This window comes from Cryptomeria japonica, chromosome 2 (assembly GCF_030272615.1).
Source record: "Cryptomeria japonica chromosome 2, Sugi_1.0, whole genome shotgun sequence".
Taxonomy (NCBI): Eukaryota; Viridiplantae; Streptophyta; class Pinopsida; order Cupressales; family Cupressaceae; genus Cryptomeria; species Cryptomeria japonica.
This window is the reverse complement of record NC_081406.1, coordinates 668,934,264-668,961,502: the sequence shown is the minus strand read 5'-3', so window position 1 is coordinate 668,961,502 and position 27,239 is coordinate 668,934,264. Positions and strand designations below refer to the sequence as shown.

At 35.6% G+C, this 27,239-nt stretch overlaps 3 protein-coding genes across 3 annotated transcripts; 2 read left to right on the top strand and 1 right to left on the bottom strand.

The window, feature by feature from the left end:
* LOC131034038 (uncharacterized) lies at positions 1–27,239 on the bottom strand. Its single transcript, XM_057965385.2, has 3 exons — positions 24,725–27,239; positions 14,148–14,608; positions 1–2,061 (listed from the first exon to the last, which is right to left on the bottom strand). The coding sequence occupies exons 1-3, from the start codon at positions 26,679–26,681 to the stop codon at positions 64–66; spliced, it is 4,416 nt and encodes a 1,471-aa protein (XP_057821368.2). The 5' UTR covers positions 26,682–27,239; the 3' UTR covers positions 1–63.
* LOC131034037 (L-type lectin-domain containing receptor kinase VII.1-like) lies at positions 7,774–10,246 on the top strand. The gene has a single exon (XM_057965384.2). It carries the CDS (start codon positions 8,020–8,022, stop codon positions 9,991–9,993), a length of 1,974 nt encoding a protein of 657 aa, XP_057821367.2. The 5' UTR covers positions 7,774–8,019; the 3' UTR covers positions 9,994–10,246.
* Positions 13,422–15,824, top strand: LOC131034049 (L-type lectin-domain containing receptor kinase SIT2). Its single transcript, XM_057965400.2, has one exon. It carries the CDS (start codon positions 13,761–13,763, stop codon positions 15,732–15,734), a length of 1,974 nt encoding a protein of 657 aa, XP_057821383.2. The 5' UTR covers positions 13,422–13,760; the 3' UTR covers positions 15,735–15,824.

The following is a 27,239-nucleotide window of genomic DNA, read 5'->3' as shown; positions in this document are numbered from 1 at the left end:
TTTCTAACGCAAAACAAAATAGCCTCAATTAATGAATCAACTCCCTGTACAACAAACTTCCTGTCACGGCATATGCATCGACATAACCAGGGACTCAGAAAATGAGAACTCATCAATAGGACCTGAATCACTCATCTCAAATGCAGGAGGAAAAGCAGAGGCTGAAATGGACACTTCACCTTCAAGTATTTGAACCACTTGTCTCATACCAGGTCTTCCTTCTACTTCAGGATTACAACAGAGAAGTCCCAATTTCAGCACAGTCTCCATCTCATCTTCAACAAAATTACCACAAAGCTTTGGATCAGCCGCATCCATGAGCTTTCTGTTGGTGTACAGCTCCCTCACCCAATCCAACAAAATTTCTTGAGAAGCATCGAAAAAGGAGTCTACAGGGCGTCTTCCACACGCAACCTCCAACATCAAAACGCCAAAACTGAATACATCCGTGCTGGTACTGGCCTTTCCTGTGGATACCAATTCTGGAGCGATGTAACCAGGCGTTCCAGCCACACGAGTTGTTTGGGAGTTCTCATCATGCCCATACAGACGAGCAAGCCCAAAATCCCCCAGCTTTGCATGAAACTCTGAATCCAACAAAACATTGGAAGATTTGATGTCTCTGTGCACCACTCTCTGCTCCCATTCTTCGTGAAGATACAGCAATCCTGCACCCACATCCTTTAGAATCGCGTATCTTTGAGCCCATCCTAGAACCTGACAAGGATCCCTAAATATCATCTTATCCAGGCTTCCATTTTCCATGAAGTCATACACTATGAAGAACTTTTGTCCCCGCCTGCAGTAACCTCTGATTTGCACTAGATTCCGGTGCTGAAGACGACCGAGACTTGAAATCTCTGCTATGAATTCCTTCACTCCTTCACTGCTCTCTCGAAAGATAGATTTCACAGCAACTTGGAGGCCATTAGTAGGAAGGATTCCTCTGTAAACCTTGCCAAAACCTCCAAATCCCAAGACTTCCTTCTCTGAGAACCCTTTGGTTGCAATACTCAAGTCCTTGTAGCTGATTCGGTGAGGCCAATACTCCATCTCCCACTCTTCAACGACGTCTTTGTTATTCATTCTTCTAATCCAAACAATTGCAACCACGACTACTACGAAAACAACGAAAGCTGTTGGTATGCCGACAGCAAGTCGAGATTTTATGTTACTGGAATCTGATTCTGGGTCTTTTAAGAATGGAAGAATAGATGCGTTCAAGGCAGGTGCTGTTCCGTTTGTGGTGAAGCTCCATGCGAGGATGTAATGCTCTTGAACAAATCTTCCTGTCGCTGCAACGAAACCAACATACATTTCTTCGTCGAGAATGCTGGGCAGACTCAAATTCGTCTGAGATATGAGAGGCGTTTCCGGGCGAAGGGAACCAGCCAGTGCTATGGTAACATTGAGCTGCTCTTGGAGATGATCATAGTCAATCCAAGCTTGAATGTTCTGTCTCCCCTTCAGATCTAATTGTACGGACTGGTTGCCATCCCAGAAACCTGCAGATTTAGATTCTACAGAAATGAGAGAGTTGAGATCTACTCCTACATGATTGTCGTCGATGTCGTCGAGCTCTGGGTTCCTGAATGTGTCGAATTCGACGGCAAAGAGATGATTGTAGGACTGTCCCATGCTTGTAAAATTGAACAAACCAAGGTATGAACCTGGTAGGCCTCCCTCATGTGTTTTGTTTGGCGTTATGATAAACCAAAGTCCTTCCGCGCATTGTGAAACATCTGGAGGAGGAGCCATGGTGAATACGAAAGTGGTGCTGAATGAAAAAGTTGCATTCTTGGAGCCATTTTCTTTCATACGCACAGGTTCTGAGTACAAGACACTACCAGTAAGGTATTCTGATTGATTGGTGAGGCGGATGCCTATAAGATCGGGTTCCATTACAACGCTCCCATGAAAATACAGGTTCGACAAATTTGTAGTGGTCAAGCCACTCAGTCTGGGAAAGACGAAAGTTGTTTGGGCTTGGGCAGGCAACCATGGGCGGATGAGCAGGTAAAATACAAGGAGTACAGATATGGCAGCCATTGATTCTAAAGCCTAACTCAGAAAAGGATCAAATAGCATAGCCTGTGTACACGTCTCCAACATTTGTGAAATAATGGTCGACGGAAGAGCTTAGTCACAAACACGTGTACATTCATTTGACAGAGCTTACAGTGCATGCAATTATTTTAAAAACCCTCATTCGTAAAAATTTCATTGGGCCAGGTCGAATAAATATAAAAAATATATATTTTAGGAATATAGCCATGTACCCCAACAATTTACATATGAATAGAATAAAAAGGAATATACCGTACGAAACAAAAATATATTTTTATCAATAAAAACGAATATATATATATAGTGTGTGTGTGTTAGCTTTTGATGTACCTACGATCCTTAATACTTTTTAAAATGCATTCCACTTTAGCTAATGTTTTTTAATTTATATTTTTTTTTAAACCGATTCTTCCACTCCATTAATATTTCAACTTAGAGTAAAGAAATATACGTGGGTCAAATAGTTATAAAAAAAAAAAGAGAAAGAAAAGTCTGGTACCACATAAGACATCAGGTTTCATATTTTGATTATATTATATGTTATATATATTATAAATTAATTAATTGAATATGGAAAAATATTTTATATTTTTATTTTTATTTATTAATTAATAAATATTATAGTCAAAGATGCATTATGATGATTAGATAGATAGTAAATTGATCATGTACAAATAAAGTTTGAGAGATTTATATAAAAATTTAGCAAACAAGCTTTGAGAGAAAAGTTGTTGAAAACATGGAAAAATATTCATCTTCATGCCTAATTCTTAATTACATTATTTTCGTTAATTTCATTGTATACTTAATATTGCATAAGTTTTAATTTAAATAATATAACTTTGAAACAGTAATTAATAATTATATTTATCATTAATTATATTATTGATACTGAGCAATGGAGTTCGAATTGGGGCTAGAGTTATGGTTGGGGTGAAAAATAGACTTAGAATTAGGGTTAGGTTGGGGTTATGAGGAAGAAAGGTCTTCCAAAATATGTTTTTGTGTCCCATGTTTGCGTTAAGGGTGTACATCTTGCTAGATTTAGTTATGTTATTATGTAACTAATTTTTGTGAATTATTATCGACAGCTTTGCTATAGTTGTATTGTTTGGCTGACTTTTGTTTGTCAACAATCTTGTAAAAAAGTTGAGGCCCTTTCAAACACCCCTTAAATTATTCAAAATTGTAACCATAATACTAACTATAATTGTAAACATAAGTATTATACTAATCCTAACCCTAACCTTAATCATAATCATAATCAAACCCTAACCTTATTCATAATCATAATCAAACCCTAACCATAATACTAACCATGATGCATAAAATTGTAACTCTAGATATAATAGTAAGCCTAACTCTATTACTAACCATAACCATAAACCTAACCTTGACCCTAGTACTAATACTAAAAGTAACTTTAAGCATAATTGTAAACTTCACTCTACATATAATTGTAAGCATAACTATAATACTAATGCTAATCATAACTATAACCCTAACCCTAATACTAAACCTTAATTATAATCCTAATCTTGACCTTAATAGTAATGTTAACCCTAACCCTTTACTAATAATAAGCGCAACTCTAACTATAATTATAACCCTAAGCCTTCCTATAGTTGTAAGCAAAACTATAATACTAATTATAACCATAGTTATAACCCTAATACTGAACCTAACTCTAACCTTAGCTATAATTCTAAGCTTAATTGTAACCTTAGAATTGTAATCCTTATCTATAATTGTAACTCTAACTCTAATTCTAAGTCTACTACTAACTATTATACTAACCTTAATGTTTAACCTAAGGTTTATCCTAACACTAATTCAACTATAATGCTTACCTCTATCCTAACCCTAATATTAAACTTAACCATAATTCGAACCCTAGTTAACCTAGTCGTAATGCCAAGCTTTATCTTTGAACTCTAATCATAACCTTTATCATAATCTTGATTCCCAATTTTTATGAGAACCTTGATCTACCATGTCACCAATTATAACCTAACTATAACCTTAGAATTCTAACACTGTTCATAATTATAAATTTAAGTATAATCATAAGTGTATCCCTAATTGTACCCTAGCTAGAGAGATGATCGTGTATGAGTAAAGTTCTAGAGATTGATATAAAAATATTTAATAAACAAGATTTGAGAGAAAAGTTGTTGAAAACATGAAAAACATTCATCTTTATATCTAATTCTTAATTACACTATTTTCTTTAACTGCATGCTATACTTAATATTGCATAAGTTTTAATTAAAATTGTAGTCACATAAATTTGTCCACTTAATTAAATGAATACTTAGTATTTATTTGATTATTTAACCATCAATTAATAATTAATTAAATTAATATATTTAATTAATTCATCTTAACCCTCTTCTCCTATTAATTAAATAAATTATTCAATTTATTTGATTTAATTCACTTAACCAAATTCAGACCATTAATTAAATAAATAAATCATATTTATTTAATTAAATATTCTCTCACATTTAAATAAATTAATATTTATTTAAATCCCCCAAAATCCCACCTCTCACATTTAAATAAATTAACATTTATTTAAATCACCTTTATCCTCTGCCCACTTGCATTTTCCTACAAATGCAAGTTGCACAATTATTTTAACTAAATAATTTATTTAAATCACCTTTATCCTCCACCCACTTGTATTTTCCTACAAAAGCAAGTTGCACAACTATTTTAAATAAACTATTTATTTAAAATCCTATTTATCCTCACCCACTCGAAACCTTTAATGGTTTCCCTTAAAGTCTTCAAACTTGATGGCTTTAAAGTCTTCAAACTTGATGGCTTCCTTCTATAGTCTTCTTAAGCCTTTAATGGTTTCCCTTAAAGTCTTTAAACTTAATGGCTTCCCTTAAAGTCTTCTTAAGACTTTAATGGTTTTCCTTAAAGTCTTCAAGCCTTTAATGGTTTCCCTCAAAGTCTTCAAGCATTTTAATGCTTTATCTTCCTTTTTCTCATTTAAATAAATTAATATTTATTTGAATATTTATCCAAATGCAAATTACACCATTTAATTGAAATAAATGATTTTATTTTAATTGAAAATACCAAAATTTCTCCCACTTGCATTTTCCTACAAAATCCACTTGCATGCCTAAACCCCTTCTAGATTCTTCTAAACCCTTTCCTAATTAACCTAATCCATTCCCTAAATATTGTCACATTCCTAAGCAAATTGGAGTCACTTCTCAAAGACTCCAAAGTCTTTGAAAAGCAATTAATGTTTTGTGTGTTCAACAAATTAACCTCTAAAGTCTTCCAAACCACTTATGGCTCTTACATGACCATTAATGGTTAATTCCACTTGCACCCATGGTTAAGGACTTTGACCCCTAACTTAACCCTCATGTAACCCATGTGTCTCTTCAAAGCATTTATTTCTTTGACTAGGGTAACCATCATGTCCCCTCAAACATTTAATGCTTCTTATCTCTCCTCTCAAGCCTCCTCATGGTGACACTTGTCAACATGGGATTGGGTTGAAAGTCTCACATGGATTGAATATCTTTCAATCCTAACCCTTGTTAAGATTACTCAATCTTAACCCTTCATTTCCCCATTTCTTCTATAAATAGAACCCTTCTCCTCAAGCAAAAGGAAGCATTAGAGTATTGTTGTTATACTGGCATTAGCATAGAGCTTTCTCATAGCATCACTATCTACACTTGCATGGCATTTGCTTATCATATTCAACTATCTTGAATCTCCATATGGCATCCATGGCTAGTGCTAAAAGCTGAGAGCTACACTCATTTGGGACTTGGAGAGGAGAGGAACAGGGGAGGAGCAACTATGAGCATCTTGATTAACTATTTTATTCTATGTTTATATACTTTCTATTTCATGCTTAATATCTCTCTTGATATGCCTGTTTAGAATAATCTTTTGTTGCTAACACTAATGTTTGTTTCTTGTGCTCTTGTGTGTGTTGCCATCAAACAGATTTTCTAATCCTTTTTGCAGAGCATCAAAAATAATATAACTATGAAATAATAATTAATAATTATATTTATCATTAATTATATTATTGATACTGGGCAATGGAGTTAGAATTGGGACTAGGGTTATGGTTGGGGTGAAAAATAGAATTAGAATTAGGGCTAGGTTGGAGTTATGAGGAAGAAAGGTCTTCCAAAACATGATTTTATGTCCCATGTTTGGGCTAAGGGTGAACATCTTACTAGATCTAGTTATGTTATTATGTATTGGTAGCTTTGGTATAGTTGTACATTGTTTGGTTGACTTTTGTTTGTCAACAATCATGTAAAAAAGTTAAGGCCCTTTTAGAAACCCCTTGCAATTATTCAAAATTGTAACAATAATCCTAACTATAATTGTAACTATGAGTATAATACTAATCCCAACCCTAAATAAAACCCTAACCTTAATCATAACCATAACCCTAACCTTAATCATAATCATAACCCTAACCATAATACTTGTAGACACTAAAAATCTATATCACCTATGTTCTCCATTTTTAACCTAATCACGCATATAATCTTCATTATTCATGTGATCCTGCCCCGTTTCCCCTTTTCCATTTTCTATCTAGATCTTTCCATTTCCTTCCCATTTCAGGTTTGGAGTTTCATTTTACCCTTAACTTCATCCCCCTATGTGTCAGATCTTTCCCTTGGCGCTTTTGCGATGTCATTTTGCCAAATTTTGTCCCAATTAGGGTTTTTTTGCTCCTGATTTGGTCCTCCCATTTCACCTTTTCCATATCTTGTTCAGATCTTTCCATTTTTCTTCATATTTTCGTTCCTTGCTTGTTCCTTCTCATCCTCAAAATGAATTGTTCTAAATAACATCATATATGTTAGTAAATATTATACAAATTAAGCAAACAAAACATTTCATAAAACTATGAAAATCATTAAATTTGACAATCAAAAGCATAAAAGAAACAAAAAAACATTGAAAAATCAAATTAATTATGCATTTCAATGATTTGAAATCATATAGAACAAAAGAAAATCATACACTATCCGAGAATGTCGCGAACACCATTACAATGCGTCCTTCACCAGAAATTGTGTTTTTTAGACCATTATGAGACCACCTATAGTAACAAAAATTTGATCGGGGGTATTGACACTAAAGAGGGTATTGACACTAAAGACAAAGAGAGAGGGAGAGTGTCGCAACATTTATAGTGACTGAAACCTGATCTCAATTTTGACACTAGATACATGATTCTATAGTGACCAAAACCTGATCGAGGTTTTGACACTATAGACGAAGGGAGAGCGTTGCAACATCTATAGTGACAAAAACCCGATCATTAGAATGCTACGGCAGAAAAAACACAAATTTTATGATCAGTGATTGACGAAGATGGTGGATGGACATTGATCACTTACAACACATAGACATTCGTATGCTACGGCAGACAAAACAAATTTTATTGATGTCAATACAAATACATACTTCTACCACAGATCATTATAACAATTCCAGTACGATCTTATTTATAGCTCTTGTAGTCAGTGGATGTTGTCGGTGAAGATAAGAAAAAAATAGCAAACAATATTAGATTCCAGGTGGTGTTCATTGTCGGTCCAGATAGTGCACTCGAAATAGGTGTCTACAACCTTATCCCGTGAAGATCAGATTTCTCCATCCTTACGTGGGAGAAATTGCTTGTTGGAGTAAAATTATTTGTTTCTATTCCAACCATTGCTGTATTTGTCAAACCCTGAAAAAATCCAATACAGCGGCGAAGACTTCTAAACCTACTAATGGTTTGCGCGTTTAGACGTTAAGGTCTTTCGTCGACCACAAATGTTGGAGACGTGTACACAGACGGCAGGCCGTTTATGCTACTGGAAAATCCCCAGTTCTTGATCTTAAAAACGGTTAAGCTAGCTATTTGATCGTTTTCTGAGTTGGGCTTTAGAATCAATGGCAGGTATATCTGTCCTCCTTGTATTTTACCTGCTCATCCGCCCATGGCTGTCTGCCCAAGCCCAAACAACCTTCGTCTTTCCCAGACTGAGTGGCTTAACCACTACAAATTTGTCAAACCTGTATTTTCATGGCAGCACTACTACAGAGCCCGATCTTATAGGCATCCGCCTCACCAATCAATCAGAATACCTCACTGGTACTGTTTTATATTCGGAACCTGTGCGTATGAAAGAGGACGGATCCAAGAATGCAACTTTATCATTCAGCACTAGTTTCGTATTCGCCATGGCTCCTCCTCCAGATGTTTCACAAAGTGCTGAAGGACTGTGGTTTATCGTAACGCCAAACAAAACACATGAGGGAGGCCTTTCAGGTGCATACCTTGGCTTGTTCAATTTTACAAGTATGGGACAGCCCTACAATCATCTCTTTGCGGTCGAATTCGACACATTCAGGAACCCAGAATTCGACGACATCGACGACAATCATGTAGGAGTAGATCTCAACTCTCTCCATTCTGTAGAATCCAAATCTTCAGGTTACTGGGCTGGCAACCAGTCCCTCCAATTGGATCTGAACGGGAGACAGAATATTCAAGCTTGGATTGACTATGATCATCTCCAAGAGCAGCTCAATGTTACCATAGCACTGGCTGGTTCCCTTCGCCCGGAAACGCCTCTCATATCTCTCACCAATTTGAGTCTGCCCAACATTTTCGAGGAAGAAATGTATGTTGGTTTTGTGGCAGCTACCGGCAAATTCATTCAAGAGCATTACATCCTCGCATGGAGCTTCACTACAAATGGAACGGCACCGGCTTTGAACGCATCAATTCTTCCATTCTTAAAAGACACAGAATCCAATTCCAGTAACACAAAATCTCGACTAATAGTCGGCGTAACAACAGCTTTCGTTTTTTTCGTAGTAGTCGTGGTTGCAATTGTTTGGATTAGAAGAATGAATAACAGAGACGTCGTTGAAGAGTGGGAGATGGAGTATTGGCCTCACCGAATTAGCTACAAGGACTTAAGTATTGCAACCAAAGGGTTCTCAGAGAAGCAAGTCTTGGGATTTGGTGGTTTCGGCAAGGTTTATAAAGGAATTCTTCCATATAACGGCCTCCAAGTTGCTGTGAAGTCTATCTTTCGAGAGACCAATGAAGGAGTGAAGGAATTCATAGCAGAGATTTCAAGTCTCGGTCGTCTCCTGCACCGAAATCTTGTGCAAATCAAAGGTTACTGCAGGTGGGGACAAAAATTCTTCATAGTGTATGATTTCATGGAAAATGGAAGCCTGGATAAGATGATATTTGGGGATCGTTCTCAAGTTCTAGGATGGACTCAAAGGTACGCGATTCTAAAGGATGTGGGTGCAGGATTGCTGTATCTTCACAAAGGATGGGAGCAGAGAGTAGTGCACAGAGACATCAAATCTTCCAACGTTTTGTTGGATTCGGAGCTTCATGCAAAGCTGGGTGATTTTGGGCTTGCTCGTCTGTATGGGCATGATGAGAATTCCCAAACCACTCGTGTAGCTGGAACTCCTGGTTACATCGCTCCAGAATTGCTATCGACAGGAAAGGCCAGTACCAGCACAGATGTATTCAGCTTTGGCGTTTTGATGTTGGAGGTTGCGTGTGGAAGGCGACCTGTGGACTTATCTTCCGATGATTCTCAAGTGGTTTTGTTGGATTGGGTGAGGAAGCTGTATGCCAACAGAAAGCTCATGGATGCGGCCGATCCAAAGCTTGGTGGTTATTTTGTTGAAGATGAGATGGAGATTGTGCTGAAATTGGGTCTCTTCTGTTCTAATCCTGAAGCAGAAGGAAGACCTGGTATGAGACAAGTGGTTCAAATACTCGAAGGTGAAGTCTCCCTTGCGGCCTCAGCTCTTCCTCCTTCATTTGAGATAAGTGATTCAGGCCCAATTGAGGGGTTTTCACTTCCCGAGTCCCTGGAGATGCCGTGAAAGCAAGCTTGTTTTCTCTTTAGGGGGCAGAGGTGCATAAATGAATTGAGGTCATTATGTGTTATAAATAGATATGTTTACTTTCTTTCTTTCCAAAAGATAAAGTTTGCTTCGAAGGGTTTATAATAAACTATAGTGAAAAATAATAAAATCATAGTTATATATGAGAAAGATTAGGACATAAAAAGAGAGACAAATTATCTAATAATATTAATATAATAAAGGGGATGATCCCACAATGCAGCGGTTAACTATGAGCTTTCTATATGGGAGGTCTTGGGTTTGAGTCTACTTGATCCCCATGTGTCTCACACACATGCAATGGAGAGATAAGGTGATGCCTAGGCGTGGAAGACAGGATGACACAAGGAGATATAAGGGTGTTAATGTCGAACAAATATGAGGATGAGGCCCCTCAAAAATGTGGTTTCATTGGTTCATAACTCTAGTCAAAAGCGATTTTACTTCGGCCCATTACCAACAAGATCTATCTAAAAAGTCTAAATCTATTTATACATTAAAAAAATAAAATAGAACAAGATATATCTACTCTATTATAGGTTATCTAGAGCCTCAACTACCTCTAGTTCTTCATGCATAAATTAGACTTCCTTGACACTTGTCTCAGCTTTTATCTTTTTTCTTTAGTTATGTTATCCCTTTTTGGATACTTAAAAACTTTTTCCACTCAAGAACTCTCCCCCTATGCTTTCCCATTAGCACTCTAAAGCTTATCTTTCATAAATTCCTCGCTATCAACGCTAGAATTAATAGTAGCTTTACTCTAGTGTAAAACGCTTTCTTTAAATATCCTTGATTTCTTGTATTTCCTCCTCCAACTTTTAGTTCTTAATATTTTGTAGTTCCCTTCAACTTTTAGAAGGTTGATTTCTTGCAAATCTTCCCAATGTTTCATAGTCAACTTATATTCTTCCTCAAGCACTAAAACCTTTCCCTTATTTTTTTATTTAAAATTTAACAATTTTAACATGTAACCTATCAATTTTCATTAATAACCATTTGGATAACAAATGGTAATTTTCCTTTACTAACTCAAAACTAATTGATTTGGTTAACAACCCTTCTAACACCTTGCAAGGACTCTTCGTCACATGATGTACCTAATTCTTCATAGGCATGGAATGTAAGGGCTAGGGATTTTGGGGAACTTGGCTCTTAGAGCTGGCTCTTCCCATATTCTTTCTTTAGCTTTGTTGTTGAGATTTTCCTTTGTGATCCCTTCGTCTATTTATTTGGCCATGTCATCATCCATTTGCTTCTTATTGGAATCCAATCTAGTATTGTCATCCTTCATATCATTATAGGAGAATATATCATCTCCAATTTCCTCTTCCTATTATAAGGAAGTCACATTTTGGATTTCCTTTCACTTCTTAGAAGGACCCCTATTAACCGTAGGATTGGAATATCTCTAATAGTCTTAAATTAGCATAATTAATCAAGTACATGCATTAGGTAAGACCCAATCCCCCTCATGATTTTTTTCATAGAAAGCAACAAAGAAGTTAAAGAAAGAAGGGGATGGGGAGAATGATGTGGTGAGATAAAAAAAATGTGTTCACAAGGTAAAACATTAAGAAAATAAATTTGCAAACTATCCCTCTATAGTATTATGCTTCAAAATCGCCAAATCCACCTCATTCCAGTTCTTTTTAACAAAATTAACAACATAACCCAAACTAGTAATGTTTAAGAGACTCGTCTTTCTTAAAGAAGATAACTTTTATCTCCTTGCTCATCTTGTGACCATCCTTAAAGATCTTCAAACCCTCAATTTGAGGTTGATAGTAGTTGCAATAACTTGTTCTAAGATAGTGATATCCTTTCCCAACATTTTAATATTCATATTTTTTCATTGGTTAGCAGTTATACCACGACTGTTAATATTTTCAATAAATAGGGTTAGACTACCAATCTCAAGGATTCAAGTAGTGTGATTATCCCTCAATTTATGACAAGAGATGGGCTCAATCCTATTTTGATCTCCTCTCATTTCAACATCTAATTTTGTGTACCCCAAATTTTTAGACTGAATGAATAATGCAAGCACATATAGAACTAGTTTAAGTTAAGAAACTTCCAAACATCGAAAGGATCAAGAAGGTGAGGGTATGTAACCATTTATGATTAACCAAAATCCTTAAAACCTATCACTCTATCCTTGGATAAAAAGCTAACAATAACAAGAAAGAAGATTTAAATATGGATGTATGGGGAGTGTAAACAATTTCTTGTATGTTTGAGATCTCTATGATTAAACTTGTTTAAATGCTTGATTTATTTTACAATCTAATAATGCACATGGTTTTATATTATGAAATGACCTAGGAATGCAATCTAAAGTTGCATTACCCTTCATGATGGGGTATTTATGGTAGAATTAACATTGATTGATGAAGGTGGTGGATGGATATGGATAATAACAACACATAGACATTTGCGGACAAAAAAATCACTTCTAACTTTTTTAGAATTGTACCCCAATGCATGGAAAACTCATCTACAAAAGGTCAACATCAACTACAAGTAAGAAATGTTAATGGTCAATATTAATTGTAAATTTAATTATAATGTTTCAAGACTATCTTCATAAAAAGATGCATAAATGGATTACACTTCCTTCTCTACTCTAACCCTATATCACTTGTAATTGTGGAATCAAATTTATACTCAACAAAAATCAATATTGAAAATGTTGATGGCCATGACATTGAATATTGCTACAATGATTTTACTAATCTTGAAACCCACCACTTCCTATTGTATCAATACTTGTATATTGTGAATAATGATTATTACACACTTATAATGTTGAACAAATTTCTTAATTAGTACTTTAAATTCAATCATAGACATCCTCTCAAATAAATTTTATATAAAATACACTATTTCACTTTCTTTTGATGCAAATGCTTAATAAATAATACATATATAAAAGAATATCACTTTTTTAAAATTAATATAATAATGTACCATAGTTATGCACCATCTAATATGAAGAGGCCAATTGAGACAAAGGAAATCCTAAAAAGATATAGAAATCATTGTCACAAGGTAACAATGGTTAAACTAAACATTTTACCATCTTTCCAAGCAAGTGTGAATGTGGTAATGTCATTTTAGAGAAAAAGCTAAAATGATTTATAGGACCCATGCCATATTTGCCATTCTAGCCATAACTGGTAACAAATTTCTTGGAAAACAAGAAAATCATTTATAGTAGAACCGTATTTTCATGGAAATGTTACTGTCGAACTAGGATAAATGCGCCAAACTACTCCCAAACACTTCCATTAAGAAGAAATATACATGAGAAGCTCAAAGATTACGACGTCACACCTACTAGCGTTGATCTTGGAGGGGTGTTCACAGTAGACACGTTGAAAAACAACCCAACAACGAAAAAAAGTAGTGGAGTTGTTAAGGAGGAAAGTATCGCAAGTTCTCTTGAGAGTTCTAGGAGCATGTTGATGCGAATTTACGTCATCTATGGATGTATGGGGCGTAACAAATTTCCCTGGATGTTTATTCTCCGTGCATAAACTTGTTTATTTTAAGGTTTACCAGCGAACAATGCATGCGATTTTATATTAGGACATGACTTGGGAATGCAATCTAAATTTTGGGTCTTCTGTCGACCATTATCTCCGAATGTTGGAGACTTGTATACAGACAGGATTGCTTAACAAATATCCCCAATTCTTGGGTTAAGCTATTTGATCTTTTTCTGCTTTAGGAAAGAATCAATGGCAGCCATATCTGTCCTCCTTGTATTTTACCTTCTGCTCGGCCCGTGGCTGTTTGCCCAAGCCCAAACAACCTTCATCTTTCCCAGACTGACTGGCTTAACCACTACAAATTTGTCAAACCTGTATTTCCATGGGAGCGCTATAACAGGAACCGACCTTATAGGCATCCGCCTCACCAATCAATCAGAATACCTTACTGGCAGTGTTTTATACTCGGAACCTGTGCGTATGAAAGAGGACGGGTCCAAGAATGCAACTTTTTCATTCAGCACTAGTTTCGTGTTCGCCATGGCTCCTCCTCCAGATGTTTCACAAAACGCCGAAGGACTATGGTTTATCATAACGCCAAACAAAACACATGATGGAGGCCTAGAAGGTTCATACCTTGGTTTGTTCAATTTCACAAGTATGGGACAGCCCTACAATCATCTGTTTGCCGTCGAATTCGACACATTTAAGAATGTAGAATTCGATGACATCAATGATAATCACGTAGGAGTAGATCTCAACTCTCTCATTTCTGTAGAATCGAAATCTGCAGGTTACTGGGCTGGCAACCAGTCCCTCCAATTGGATCTCAACGGGAGACAGAATATTCAAGCTTGGATTGACTATGATCATCTCCAAGAGCAGCTCAATGTTACCATTGCAGTAGCTGGTTCCCTTCGCCCGGAAACGCCTCTCATATCTCAGAAAAATTTGAGTCTGCCCGGTATTCTCAAGGAAGAAATGTATGTTGGGTTCGTTGCAGCTACTGGCAAATTCGTTCAAGAACATTACATCCTTGCCTGGAGCTTCACTACAAATGGAACTGCACCGGCCTTGAACGCTTCTATTCTTCCATTCTTAAAAGACACAGAATCAGATTCCAGTAACACAAAATTTCGACTAATAGTCGGCGTAACAGCAGCTTTCGTTGTTTTCCTAGTGCTCGTGGTTGCAATTGTTTGGATTAGAAGAGTAAATAACAGAGAAGTGATTGAAGAGTGGGAGGTGGAGTATTGGCCTCACCGAATTAGCTACAAGGACTTAAGTATTGCAACCAAAGGGTTCTCAGAGAAGCAAGTCTTAGGATTTGGAGGTTTTGGCAAGGTTTACAAAGGAATTCTTCCAACTAACGGCCTCGAAGTTGCTGTGAAGTCTATATTTCGAGAGACCAGTGAAGGAGTGAAGGAATTCATAGCAGAGATTTCAAGTCTCGGTCGTCTCCAGCACCGGAATCTAGTGCAAATCAGAGGTTACTGCAGACGGGGACAAAAATTCTTCATAGTGTATGACTTAATGGAAAATGGAAGCCTAGATAAGATGATATTTGGGGATCGTTCTCAAGTTCTAGGATGGGCTCAAAGGTACGAGATTCTAAAGGATGTGGGTGCTGGATTGTTGTATCTTCACGAAGGATGGGAGCAGAGAGTGGTGCACAGAGACATCAAATCTTCCAACGTTTTGTTGGATTCGGAGCTTCATGCAAAGCTAGGGGATTTTGGGCTTGCTCGTCTGTATGGGCATGATGAGAATTCCCAAACCACTCGTGTAGCTGGAACTCCTGGTTACATCGCTCCAGAATTGGTATCCACAGGAAAGGCCAGTACCAGTACGGATGTATTCAGCTTTGGCGTTTTGATGTTGGAGGTTGCGTGTGGAAGACGCCCTATAGAGTTATTTTCCGATGATTCTCTAGTAGCTTTGTTGGATTGGGTGAGGGAGCTGTACACCAACAGAAAGCTCATGGATGCGGCCGATCCAAAGCTTGGTGGTTGTTTTGATGAAGATGAGATGGAGATTGTGCTGAAATTGGGTCTCTTCTGTTCTAATCCTGAAGCAGAAGGAAGACCTGGTATGAGACAAGTGGTTCAAATACTCGAAGGTGAAGTCTCCCTAGCGGCCTCAGCTCTTCCTCCTTCATTTGAGATGAGTGATTCAGGCCCAATGGAGGGGTTTTCACTTTCTGAGTCCCTGGAGATGCCGTGAAAGGAAGCTTGTTTTACAAGATATTGTTTAAGCTTCAGTGCCCTGGTACATGAATTGAGGATATTAAGTTTTGTGTTAGAAACTTGTTTACTTTCTTTGTTTGATTAAGATATAAGTTTGTTAGGAAGGATCTTTTATATTAACATAATATAACAATCTTTTATTGAAAAAAACAAGATATATCTAGTCTATTATATGTTGTGGAGGGTCTCAACTACCTCTAGCTCTTCGTGCATAAATTAGACTTCCTTTAGCTCTTCATGTATAAATTGGACTTCCTTGACAATTATCTAAGTTTTTTTGTCTTTTTGTTTTAGTTATATTATCCGTTGTTGGATACTTGGAAACTTTTTCCCACTCAAAAACTTCGCCACTATGCTTTCCTTTTAGCACTAAGTTTATCTTATATATTTCATTCTATCAATACTAGAATTAACCAAAGCTTTATTGGTGTCAACCACCTTTTTCAATCTATCCTTCATGTCCTTTATTTCTTCCTCCCACTTTGAGTCTTAATAATTTGTTTATCCCATTCAACTTTTAGGAGGTTGATTTTTTGCAAAGCTTCTCAATATTTCACAATCAACTTATCTTCTTCCTCAAGCACTAGAACCTTCCACTCATTTTTTTTTACCTAAAATTTAACCATTTTTAACATAAAACATGTAAATTTTCATAAATAACCATTTGGATAGCAAATGGTAATTTTTAGTTTCCTTTATTAGTTCCAAACTGTACATGATGTCGTTAACAATCCTTATAACACCTTGCAAGGACTCTCCATCACATGATGTATCTAATACTTCTCATAGGCATGGGGATGTAAGGGCTAGAGATTTTGGGAAACTTGGCTCTCAAGACTAGCTCTTCCTATATTTTTGCTTTACCTTCATGTTGTTTTTGAGCTTTTACTGTATTCTATATTACTCTATTTCTTTAGTCATGTCATCATCCATTTGCTCCTTACTGGAATCCAAATCAGTATTGTTATCCTTCATATCACTATAGGATAATATGTCATCTCTACTTTCCTCTTCCTATTCTAAGGAAGACTCAATTTGAATTTGCTTACGCATCTTAGAGGTACCCCAATTAACAATGGGATTGGACTATCTCCAATAGTTTTAAATTAGCATAATTAGTGTTGCATGCATTAGGTAAGACCCAAGCTCCCTCACAATTTTTTTCATAACAAGCACCAAAGAATTTTAAAGAAATAAGGGGAGGAAAATGGTGTAGTGAGGTTTAAAAGAAAGGATTTAACAAGGCAAAATGATTAGAAAACAAAGTTGTAAACTAACCATCTAGAGTACTATGTTTCAAAATCACCAAAGCTACCTCATTCCAGGGCTTTTTAGTTGAATTAACAACACAACCCAACTAGTAATTCTTGAGAGAGTCACCTTTCCTAAAGACAATACTTTTTTCCTCCTTGCTCATCTTGTGACTGTCCTTAAAGATCATTAAAACCTCAATATTGAAATCAAAAGTAGTTTTAATAACCTCTTATGAGATATTCATGTCCATTTTCATCATTTTTAATATTCCTATTTTTCCATTGCTAAGAAAATTTAGTTAGACCATAGTTATATCATAATTGCTAATCCTTTCAAGAAATGGGGTTAGCCTACCAAGCTCAGGGTTCTTCAAATAGTGTGATTAGCGCTTAATTTCTCATAAGAGATCAGGGTCCACTATATTTTGATCTCCTCTATTTTCAACATGTAGTTTTAGGCCCCCCAAATTTTTATGCTGAATGAATAAAGCAAGCACATAGGACTAGTTAAGTCGATAAACTTCCAAACATTGGAATGATCAAGAACATAGGGGTATACATACCCATTTATTATTATCCAAACATCTTTAAAACCCATCATTCAACATTAGTGACACTATGTGAACCCATTTATGATTGTCTGAACATTGTTATAAATCATCATGATGCAACAATGATAATGTTGAATTCTTGGTTAGCTAGTAAAGCAGCTTGAAGAGGATATCCTCCTCCAATCCAAGTTTTAGCTGTATAATGATAACCCATCGATTAACCATTAGATCAACAACACAATCAATTTCTCTATTGAATATGTTGAACCTCTACTTGATTTAAAGAATGAATCATAATATTAAAAAAGTGCTACATAAAATTACTATTATCGAACTAATTTCAACTCTTTTACTTAGGCAAATATATAATATTGATGAAGTCACTATCAATAACAGTTTTGGATATGCAATTCCTTGAAGCTTGACCAATTTTAATCCCTTGTAAGTTGTTGCTACCTCAACAAAGTGATTGGTTTGCTTGCTTAATTATTAAATACATCTTTGATGTTACCCTTCGAATCACTAATAACCACCTGTCCTCCTCTCTTACCTTGTCCCACCCTTGTCCCACCCTTGTCCCACCCTTAAGGACCAAGGTGTCCCTTGAAATATTCATTTTGCTCCTTAGTATCAACATGTGAAATCAAAATTGTTTAATCAACTATAAAAAAATCTTTTATATAATAATAAACTTTGTAATAGTCAAAGAAAACCAATCCCCTATCTGAAAGAGAGTCGTACCTTAAAAAATTTGATAGAGGTGGATGTGCTAGGAAACTTGATCGACCAAGTGTAAAGCTTAAGAGTCGAAAGGACCCACACAGCCTTCGATGCGGCAGTAGGTAAGTGAAAATGGTGTGCAATATGTTGAATGGCCAGTGCGACTGTTGCAGAGTACGCTAATTGTCCCATAAATAGGGCGAGCATGGGGACCCCTCACCTACTTAATTGAATATTACATCAACAACTCAACTTTTCAAGAGATTCTTTTGGGTGATTGAACCATTGTTGGACCTTCTTTCTTTCTGCACCACTCATTCAATGTGGCACACGTGATTGAGCCATTGTTGGACCTTTTTTTTGAGTGGTACATGGATTAGATAGATGAAAGAATTTGTTTTTGTTTTGTTTTTTGTAATAAAGAGGTGGTGGAAATTGAATCACATTTCATTTTTTATTGTGTCGGATATGAGGATTTCCGTATACAATATGAAGACAATTTGAAAGCGAATGGTCTAAACGCTATTTGAGAAGGCAAGACTTCACAAAAGAGTGGACTTCTTGATCAAAGATTTACAACGACAATGAAAAGAACTCTTATCATTTTTGGCTTTGAGTTGTATGATGATGAAAAGTATCATACACATCTCAAATCTAGAAATGATAAAAACTAACAGAATGGACTTTGGAACACCTTTGGAAATCACATGACTTCAATTGAAAATTGTTAACAAAGACGCTCGGGTTTGGCTTAAATGACACACACTAAGCTTTGACTCCTAGGCTTAAAGTGTTAAACACTCAGAGTTGACTAACATTCTCTAGGCTTAATATGTTGCTTAGTGTGCGTGATATAAGGCTGGACACTCATTAAAACTCATTCATTCAAATAAATCGAGGTCATGCTATCACAACCCATGAAATGACAAGCATGGATGATGATAGATGGGATGGAGTAGAAAACACATATCCAATATACTTTAGTCAACTTTTATATGAAAGGTGTGTTTGATTTATTTTAACTTTCAATTTGTTGCTTTTATTTATTGCTTGACATTTTTATATAATCTTTGAATTTTTTATTTTATTTTTTGTTTATTTTTTAAATGGCATATACATATTAGGGGAAGAGCATCAGTTACCACCTATGTTTCAATTACTGTTCATTGGATTTCGTTAATTAAAAGCCCACTAAAAATTCATCTAGTGGGTCAATAGCTGCCCATTTTTTAGAGTTTGTTTTTAGTAATTAGATCAATTGTACAACTTTATTGGTACCAATAGCGCACCATTATTGGGCATTTGTGCATAAGTACATTAGATCAATTGTATATTTATTTTATTGTCATTTAGTGAATAGGTAATTAAGCAGCAAAGAATATATTTCAAATGGCACTTTGAAATGACCAATTTTTGAACCTTGCATGCATAATGGATTGTACAACATTCGTCTTTACTACCTAGAAGCCAGAGCAATAGCTATAAGCAGTTAAGTTGCATATGAAGACAACAAAAAAAATCTTTGAAATTTGATGTACCATTTATGAGCTAAGGATGCACAAAGTTAGCTATAACGACCACTAGTGCTCTGCCCATAAGTAAGAACATATTTTACATACATAATTGTATAAATAATTTTATGAAATTAAGTTTTTAAAATTTATATTTTTTATTATCATATATTATAATTTTTCTAAATATATCTTATTTAATTTTGTATTAAAATAAAGAAAATACTACAATATTCATTAAAAAAAAAAAGAGGTAGTGACACATCTACAAGTCTAAATATAGGAACTTAGACCCGATACATCAAAATATGGACACAAACCTAACAAAAATTAAACAATTGTGACTACGTCAAATAGAAGAGGATCGTTATCATTTGACTTCCCCAAAACATCACCAAGGGTAGTGTTACCAATTTACTCCTAGCAAGTGAGAGCATATCTTCAACATTCTCCTCCAAGGGTGGTCAAGTGCAAACAAGGAAGATGACAAGAGGCATATGAAAAAAACACCATGCACTAGCCATCTATTCACCTATCCCATGTCACATTTACCATGTATTTAATCTAACTTGCTCACTTGTTAACCTTTTTTTCTACATGCATATGACACATCATGTTGGTCCTACCAAGCCCACATAGATTATCATTTTTAAAATAAATATTACTATTCCATTTCATTTATATATGTCATTCTTACACATGTTTAGGGGCATTAGTTTACTAGTTTGACACATATTAAGGTCTATAATACATCTCTTAATATTATTTAACATGTAAAATGTTATATCCCAAGTGTTGTATGGTTATTTGTGTAGGTAAAAACACCTTGCTTTCATGCTATACCTATTTGTTCATATTGAGAAGTCTCAACACAAACACAAAGTAAAAAAATTAATTCGTGATTATATTTATAAAGCTTCATTTGGATGCATAGATTAATAACTTAAAACGCATGGAATAGCTTAGAAATTACCAAAATGTCTATTCATATCATGTGGATTACATCAAGAATGGTTGTCTAAATGAATGATAGACCTCTAATGCACATCTTTGACACATAGAGTCTTGTATGAATTAAAAGAGAATCTTATGGTTTATATGAGAATTAGTTATGTTCAAATTAAATTGTAGACATTGAATTCACATCTTAGTTTTTGTATCTTTTGTTTTGATTAATCAAAATTTGATACCATATTGCTCCTAATTATAGGCTAAAATTTATCTAATTATGTAATATTAAAGTTATGCAAATCAAGGATAATGAAGATTATATCCAAAATGAATACCTTTTTGTGAGAAAGAGATTGGATCGTCAATAAAGAAGTCTTTAACAAGTTCAAAAGAGGGATGTCAATCCCTCAAATATATTATACAACAATGAGTAATTATGTGAATACTAAGCATTCAAAATTCTATATAGAGAGCCTATAAAGAAGAAGACTAGTCTCATCTACATTTTGAATGAATGCATAGTTTAAGGATGGTTTTAAAATGAAATACAAAGGTCCCTATTTTCTATGATGCAACATGTAGCTGATTTTTTATTTGACTTTTCCTAATATTGAAGATTGTAACCAAAAGTAATGTCTTGCTTTTAGAAAGGAATCGTGTAGAAGAATTAAAAGTAGAAAGTTAAAAAGATTTGATGTGAATTAGTTAAATAAATACATTAAATTCAAATTCGATCTTTTTTAAAAAAACATACAAATTAAGGAGATTAAGGATGATTTATTTGGTATTCATATAACATATTCTATTTATTTTATGCACCACTATTATAATATAATTATGCTTATAAAGAAATCTTGTACTCATATGCTATGAAATTTGTAGAGATTAAGATTTTGTAGGAGAAAATGGAGCTAACATATTGAGTTGTAAGACGAGTTAAACTTAAAATTTTGAAACAGTCATATCAACTATACATCCTACTTTATTGAATTTTCAAACATCAATGCTTGTGAGAATATGATTATGTAGGGGTGTAATTAGAATCTAGTTTTCCTAATTATTTTTTTCATATAATTAAATTTGATAATTGTGTGCATTTGTTTATGAATATAGGGGTAGACTATGGGGGAGGGTCGATTTTATGCATTCAAGAATGACTATTCATTTATACAGTATAGTGAGGAAGACCCATGCTAGTATAAGAAACCAATGAAATTTGCCTTAAATCTTATTGGAATGGATGGTTTGTGTATGTACCACAACTTCTTATGGTAGAAGATACCATTTCATGACTTGCATTGATGAAGGCTTAATTATTAAAGCCAACATAGGTGTTTACCTTGGGTTTGTTTTGAAAATACATCAATATATTTCAAAAGGAAGGTGAAAATGCTTGGGAACTTATGCCATTTCCTTTCTCATTGAAGATGCATTGTGATATCTGATTGATATGTGTATTCATGAGTATATCCAAGCTTATATGTTCTATTCTACCACAATCTTATGTAATCCATATCATAAGCCTTGGCCTTTCTCTTATCACTCATACTAGAGTAGAAATACGATTCTCAAGAAACATAGGCTTATATTCTTGATATGTTCCACATTCTTTGTACTTTGCCTTGCTTTATACTTCAAATAACACAAGTCGATCATTCTTTATAGGCAATGAAGCTCCACTTCTACTTTGGATATGATTGTAGGTTTGTAGAGAATAATCCTAAGTTTGTAGAGCATGATTACTTGCAAGATAAGATGACTCATATAATTTTGTCCAAGACACTTAACTATTTCTAGAATTCAATGGTTTTAACTTTCACAAGATTTATATATCAATACCATATTTAAATTGTCAATATCAATCACAACATATCATCAAATAAAATTCATTTCAAAATATACAAACTCAAATTCTTTTTACTTCAATAGTAGTACATATCTATTTAAAATTAACTAATATTAATCAATTTATACTAGATAATTTCATTATATATATCTAAAAGAAAAATCATACTTAATTTATCACACACCATTTTATGAACAAATGGTAATCCTTTCTAGTGCACATTCTACCATATTAATAATATAAATTGGTTTTTTTAAAATATTACATAATTAGCTGATAGGTTATTTTATTGTGGGAAACATTCCACCAGTTTCCACATTCCTCATGTCATTCTTTCATTCTAACTAATTTTCTAGTTCTTCCTTTTATTTTCTCACGCAAGTAGAATGTTGCCATTGCTCAACTTGAACTCAATGAAAAAAAAAAAAATAGCGCAAACCATCTAGACCAAACAGATACTGTCAACACACTAGAATGACCATCATTATGATTCTTAACTCTTAATTTTATCTCAATTTTTCTATATGATTTATGTTCATATGTTGGTAAGTTTGCTTCATTTAGTTCTTGAAATGAATGTGTGAAAATGCAAGTCACATATTCAAATTTGATTGTGTTTTTCCAAGACTTGGATTGGATTTGGAGCTCTCTGATATGTGATTCTTTGTAAGCCTAGATGATGACAAGTGATGTGAATGGAGCATTGGTAATGGCCTATTCAATTATTTTCTAAAATATCGAATGCTTTGAATCCTTACTTCTAGAAGATGATCAGATAAATAGTCAAATTGAAACAAGATGTTCTTCAGTATTTTCATTTGTTTGTAATCTATTATTTATTTTCTTTTTCCTCTTTGTAAATAATGTGTTTTACCTTATTTGTAGTTATTTACTTACAAAATTTCCATAGAAACACATGTCGTAGTTGCAACAACCATGGGAGACATGTATGCAAAACTTGGAAGCATAGACAAGGTATGTGACTTGTTTGACAGAATGCCTCAAAGAATTGTTTTCTCATGAACAACAATGATCAAAGGATATGCACAAAATGGATTTGTTGGAAAGGAATTTGAGACTTTCAAGGAAATTCAATTAGCAGGGTAAAGCCAAATTCCAAATGGGGCTTTGGAACAGGGTATGGACATCGATCAAAGCACAATTTGGAAGGGGGGCTTTTATCAAATATTATAGTTGGAAACGCTTTGTAGACACCCAAAGACACGCGAACTATCTAACAAAATGCCTAAAAGAAATGTGGTCTCCTAGAATTCCATGATTGCACAATATGCACAAAATGGATTCGTTGAGAAGGTGTTAGAAAAATTCAAGAAAATATAATTGACAAAGTGTAAAGCCAAATTCTACAACCTTTACAAGCATCCTCCCTTCCTATGCCGAAATGGAAGCTTTGAAAACAAGGTATGGACATCCATCAAAATGTAGACAAAACAAGATAATATTTGAGGAGAAAAATGTAGTCTACATAGCTTACAATGATTGCAGAATATGCACAAAAAAAATTTGTTGAAAAAGATCTAGAAACTTTCAATCACATGCAATTAGCGGGTATAAAACCAGATTCAATAGCCTTTCCAGCACCCTCCCTACCCATGATAAAATGGGAGCTCTGGAATAGTGTATGAACATCCATCAAAGCATGATGAAGGTGGATTTTTAATAGTTAATTACCTCGTTGTAATGCAAGTGCTAGTTTAATAGTTTACTTAACGTTTTCGAAATCAAACAAAATATAAAAATTTATTAATTTGTTTTGACCTTTGAACGCAAAACGCCTGCTAAGCTATGCCTGACTTGACTCTCAGTATTGGAATGGAAAATTGACACGAGTTTATAAAACGAAGGCAAACTGCGTTTTCAACATTAAAATCGTCATGCCGAAGGAAAATTTCAGGCTGCAACAAATACATTAGTAAATCGGAAACCCTACTGTATTAAAATAAATCCAGAATTCTAAATGCAGGGTAATTTTTTCTAAAGCCGCATAACATGCAGTCGATGAATCCGCTTCATGCCAAGACAAAGAGAATACATAATTTGTATACAACCATCATTTAAATAAAAATCTATAAACACATCATTTTATCTGTCCAATACATGGCTACATCCCTAACGTCCCTCTAAGGAAGAGGAATAGTAGGCATCTGTACTGCAATTGTATGAGCTCTGTATTGTTGTGCTTGGCCTCCCTTTCTCAAGTGAAAGTGAAATGAAGGATGCTTCCCCTTCAAGAATTTGCAGCACTTGCCTCATACCAGGTCTGCCTTCCGGTTTAGGATTGCAACATTGCAGTCCCAATTTAAGCACCCTCTCCATTTCATGCTCCTGGTATTCGCCATTAAGCTTTGGATCCGCTGCATCCATGACCTTGTTGTTGGTCTGCAGCTCTCGCACCCAGTCCAACAAACCAATTTGAGGGGAATCGGGAAAGGGATTGAGGGGACGCCTTCCGCATGCAACCTCCAACATCAAAACCCCAAAACTGAACACATCCGATTCGGGAGTGGCCCTTCCCCTGTGTCCTACTTCTGGTGCGATGTATCCTGGTGTTCCCATCACACAAGTGCTCAAATAGTTGTCATCATGCCTGTACAAACGAGCAAGTCCGAAATCTCCCAATTTCCCACGAAGCTCCAAATCCAACAAAACATTGCTAGACTTGATGTCCCTGTGCACTATTCTCTGTTCCCATCCCTGGTGAAGATACAGCAGTCCAGCAGCTACATCCAACAGAATTCTATACCTCTGAGCCCATCGCAGGACTCCACCAGGAATACCAAACATCAATTTCTCCAGGCTTCCGTTGGGCATGTAGTCATAGACTATGAATAACTGTTTGCCTCGCCTGCAGTAGCCTCTGATCTGCACAAGATTCCGGTGCTGTAAACGCCCCAGACTTGAAATCTCTGCTATGAATTCCTTCACTCCTTCGCTGCTCTCTCGGAGGAGACATTTTACAGCAACTTCGAGGCCGTTGCTACGGAGGACTCCTTTGTAAACCTTGCCGAAGCCTCCACATCCTATGACTTGCTCTTCTCTGAAACCCTTGGTTGCAGTAGCTAAGTCTCTGTAACTAAATCTATGAGGCCAATACTCCACCTCCCATTCTTCAACAGGGTCTCTACTTTTCTTTCTTTTAAACCATATTGCTGCAACTGCTAGAACTAGGAGAACAACCAAACCTGTGGTAACTCCGGCTATTAGTGGCAATTTGTGGGATTTGGATTTCCCCTGTAAAAGGGACGGAAGCATGGATATATTCAACGCAGGTGCCGTTCCATTTGTAGAGAAGCTCCAGGCCAGGATGTAATTGCCTTCAATTGTTAATCCTGTTGCTGCTGAGAAACCCACATACATTTCTTCTTCAAGAATGTCAGACAGACTTAGGTTTTTCATAGATATCAGGGGAATTTCAGGGCGAAGGGAACCAGCAGGGGCTACCGTTACATTGAGTTCCTTTGAAACATGATCATAGTCAATCCAGGCCTGTATATTCTGCCCACTCTTAAGATCGATGTCTAAAAACTGGTTGCCAATCCAGTAACCTGCAGACTGAGATTTTTGAGAGATGAGAGAGTTGAGATCCACACCGACATGGTTGCTGTTAATATCATTGAATTCATCGTTCTGTACGATGTCGAACTCAACTGCAAAGAGATGATTGTAAGAGTGTCCCATGCTTGTAAAATTGTCGAAGAGACCGAGGTAGAGACCATCTAAAGCTGTGTTTTGAGATGGGTGAGGCGCAATGATAAAGGCCAATCCATCTCCGGCCAATGAAATGTCTGATGGGGGAAGTATGCAGAATACGAAGGTAGTGCTGAATGAGAATGTTTCATCTTTGATACTCAGAGGTTGTGAATATACAGCTCTACCCTTAACATGTTCTGCTCGATCGGTGAGGCGGATACCCACATCGGGGATCACTGTTGCGTTTCCAGAGAGATGTATGAAAGAGAAATTGGTTTGGGCAATGAAATTGGTTTGAGCTTGGACAGTTGGGCACCAATGGAGGAGAAAGAGGAGGAGGAAGAAGAAGAAAAGGGCCACAGGAGTTCTTCCCCTTCTCATTGTGATGGTGGACTCTGGAGTATGGTATTGTGATCAAAAGTATCTTATGCAGTTCTACCGAATTAACAACATAAGAAAAAAAAATTCAAAAAAATGTCGGTACCTGCTTGTTCTATTTGAATTGAATTGTTTAAAAACGACTATTTTTCCAGAAACTCGTGTTCAGCATCTACCTGTGAGAGGCAAGTTAGAACACGTCACAAATATGATGCCAAAATTTCGTCAGGGAGGGAAGACAGACTTCCCTAACCTTAAAAAATTTTATTTATGATAGCATTTCCACGACTTTATTAATGGTGGAAAAACCATCCAGATACCCCACCTCATAAAATCTTGAAAGTTGTTTAAGACAGAGAAATGACAGTGTGGAAGAAAGAAATAGTTAAAAGTTCAGATGGATTGTAAATCAACTTCAAAACCAACTTCACTTGTTTTACTTTGGATTCTTAAATTGTTCGGTTGCCCCTTCTGACTGAAACCTTGCCACATCATTGGATTGAACATGTTTTAAACAGAAAAGGAAATGAACAGAGAAATTGGCTAATGGATGGCTAAGAC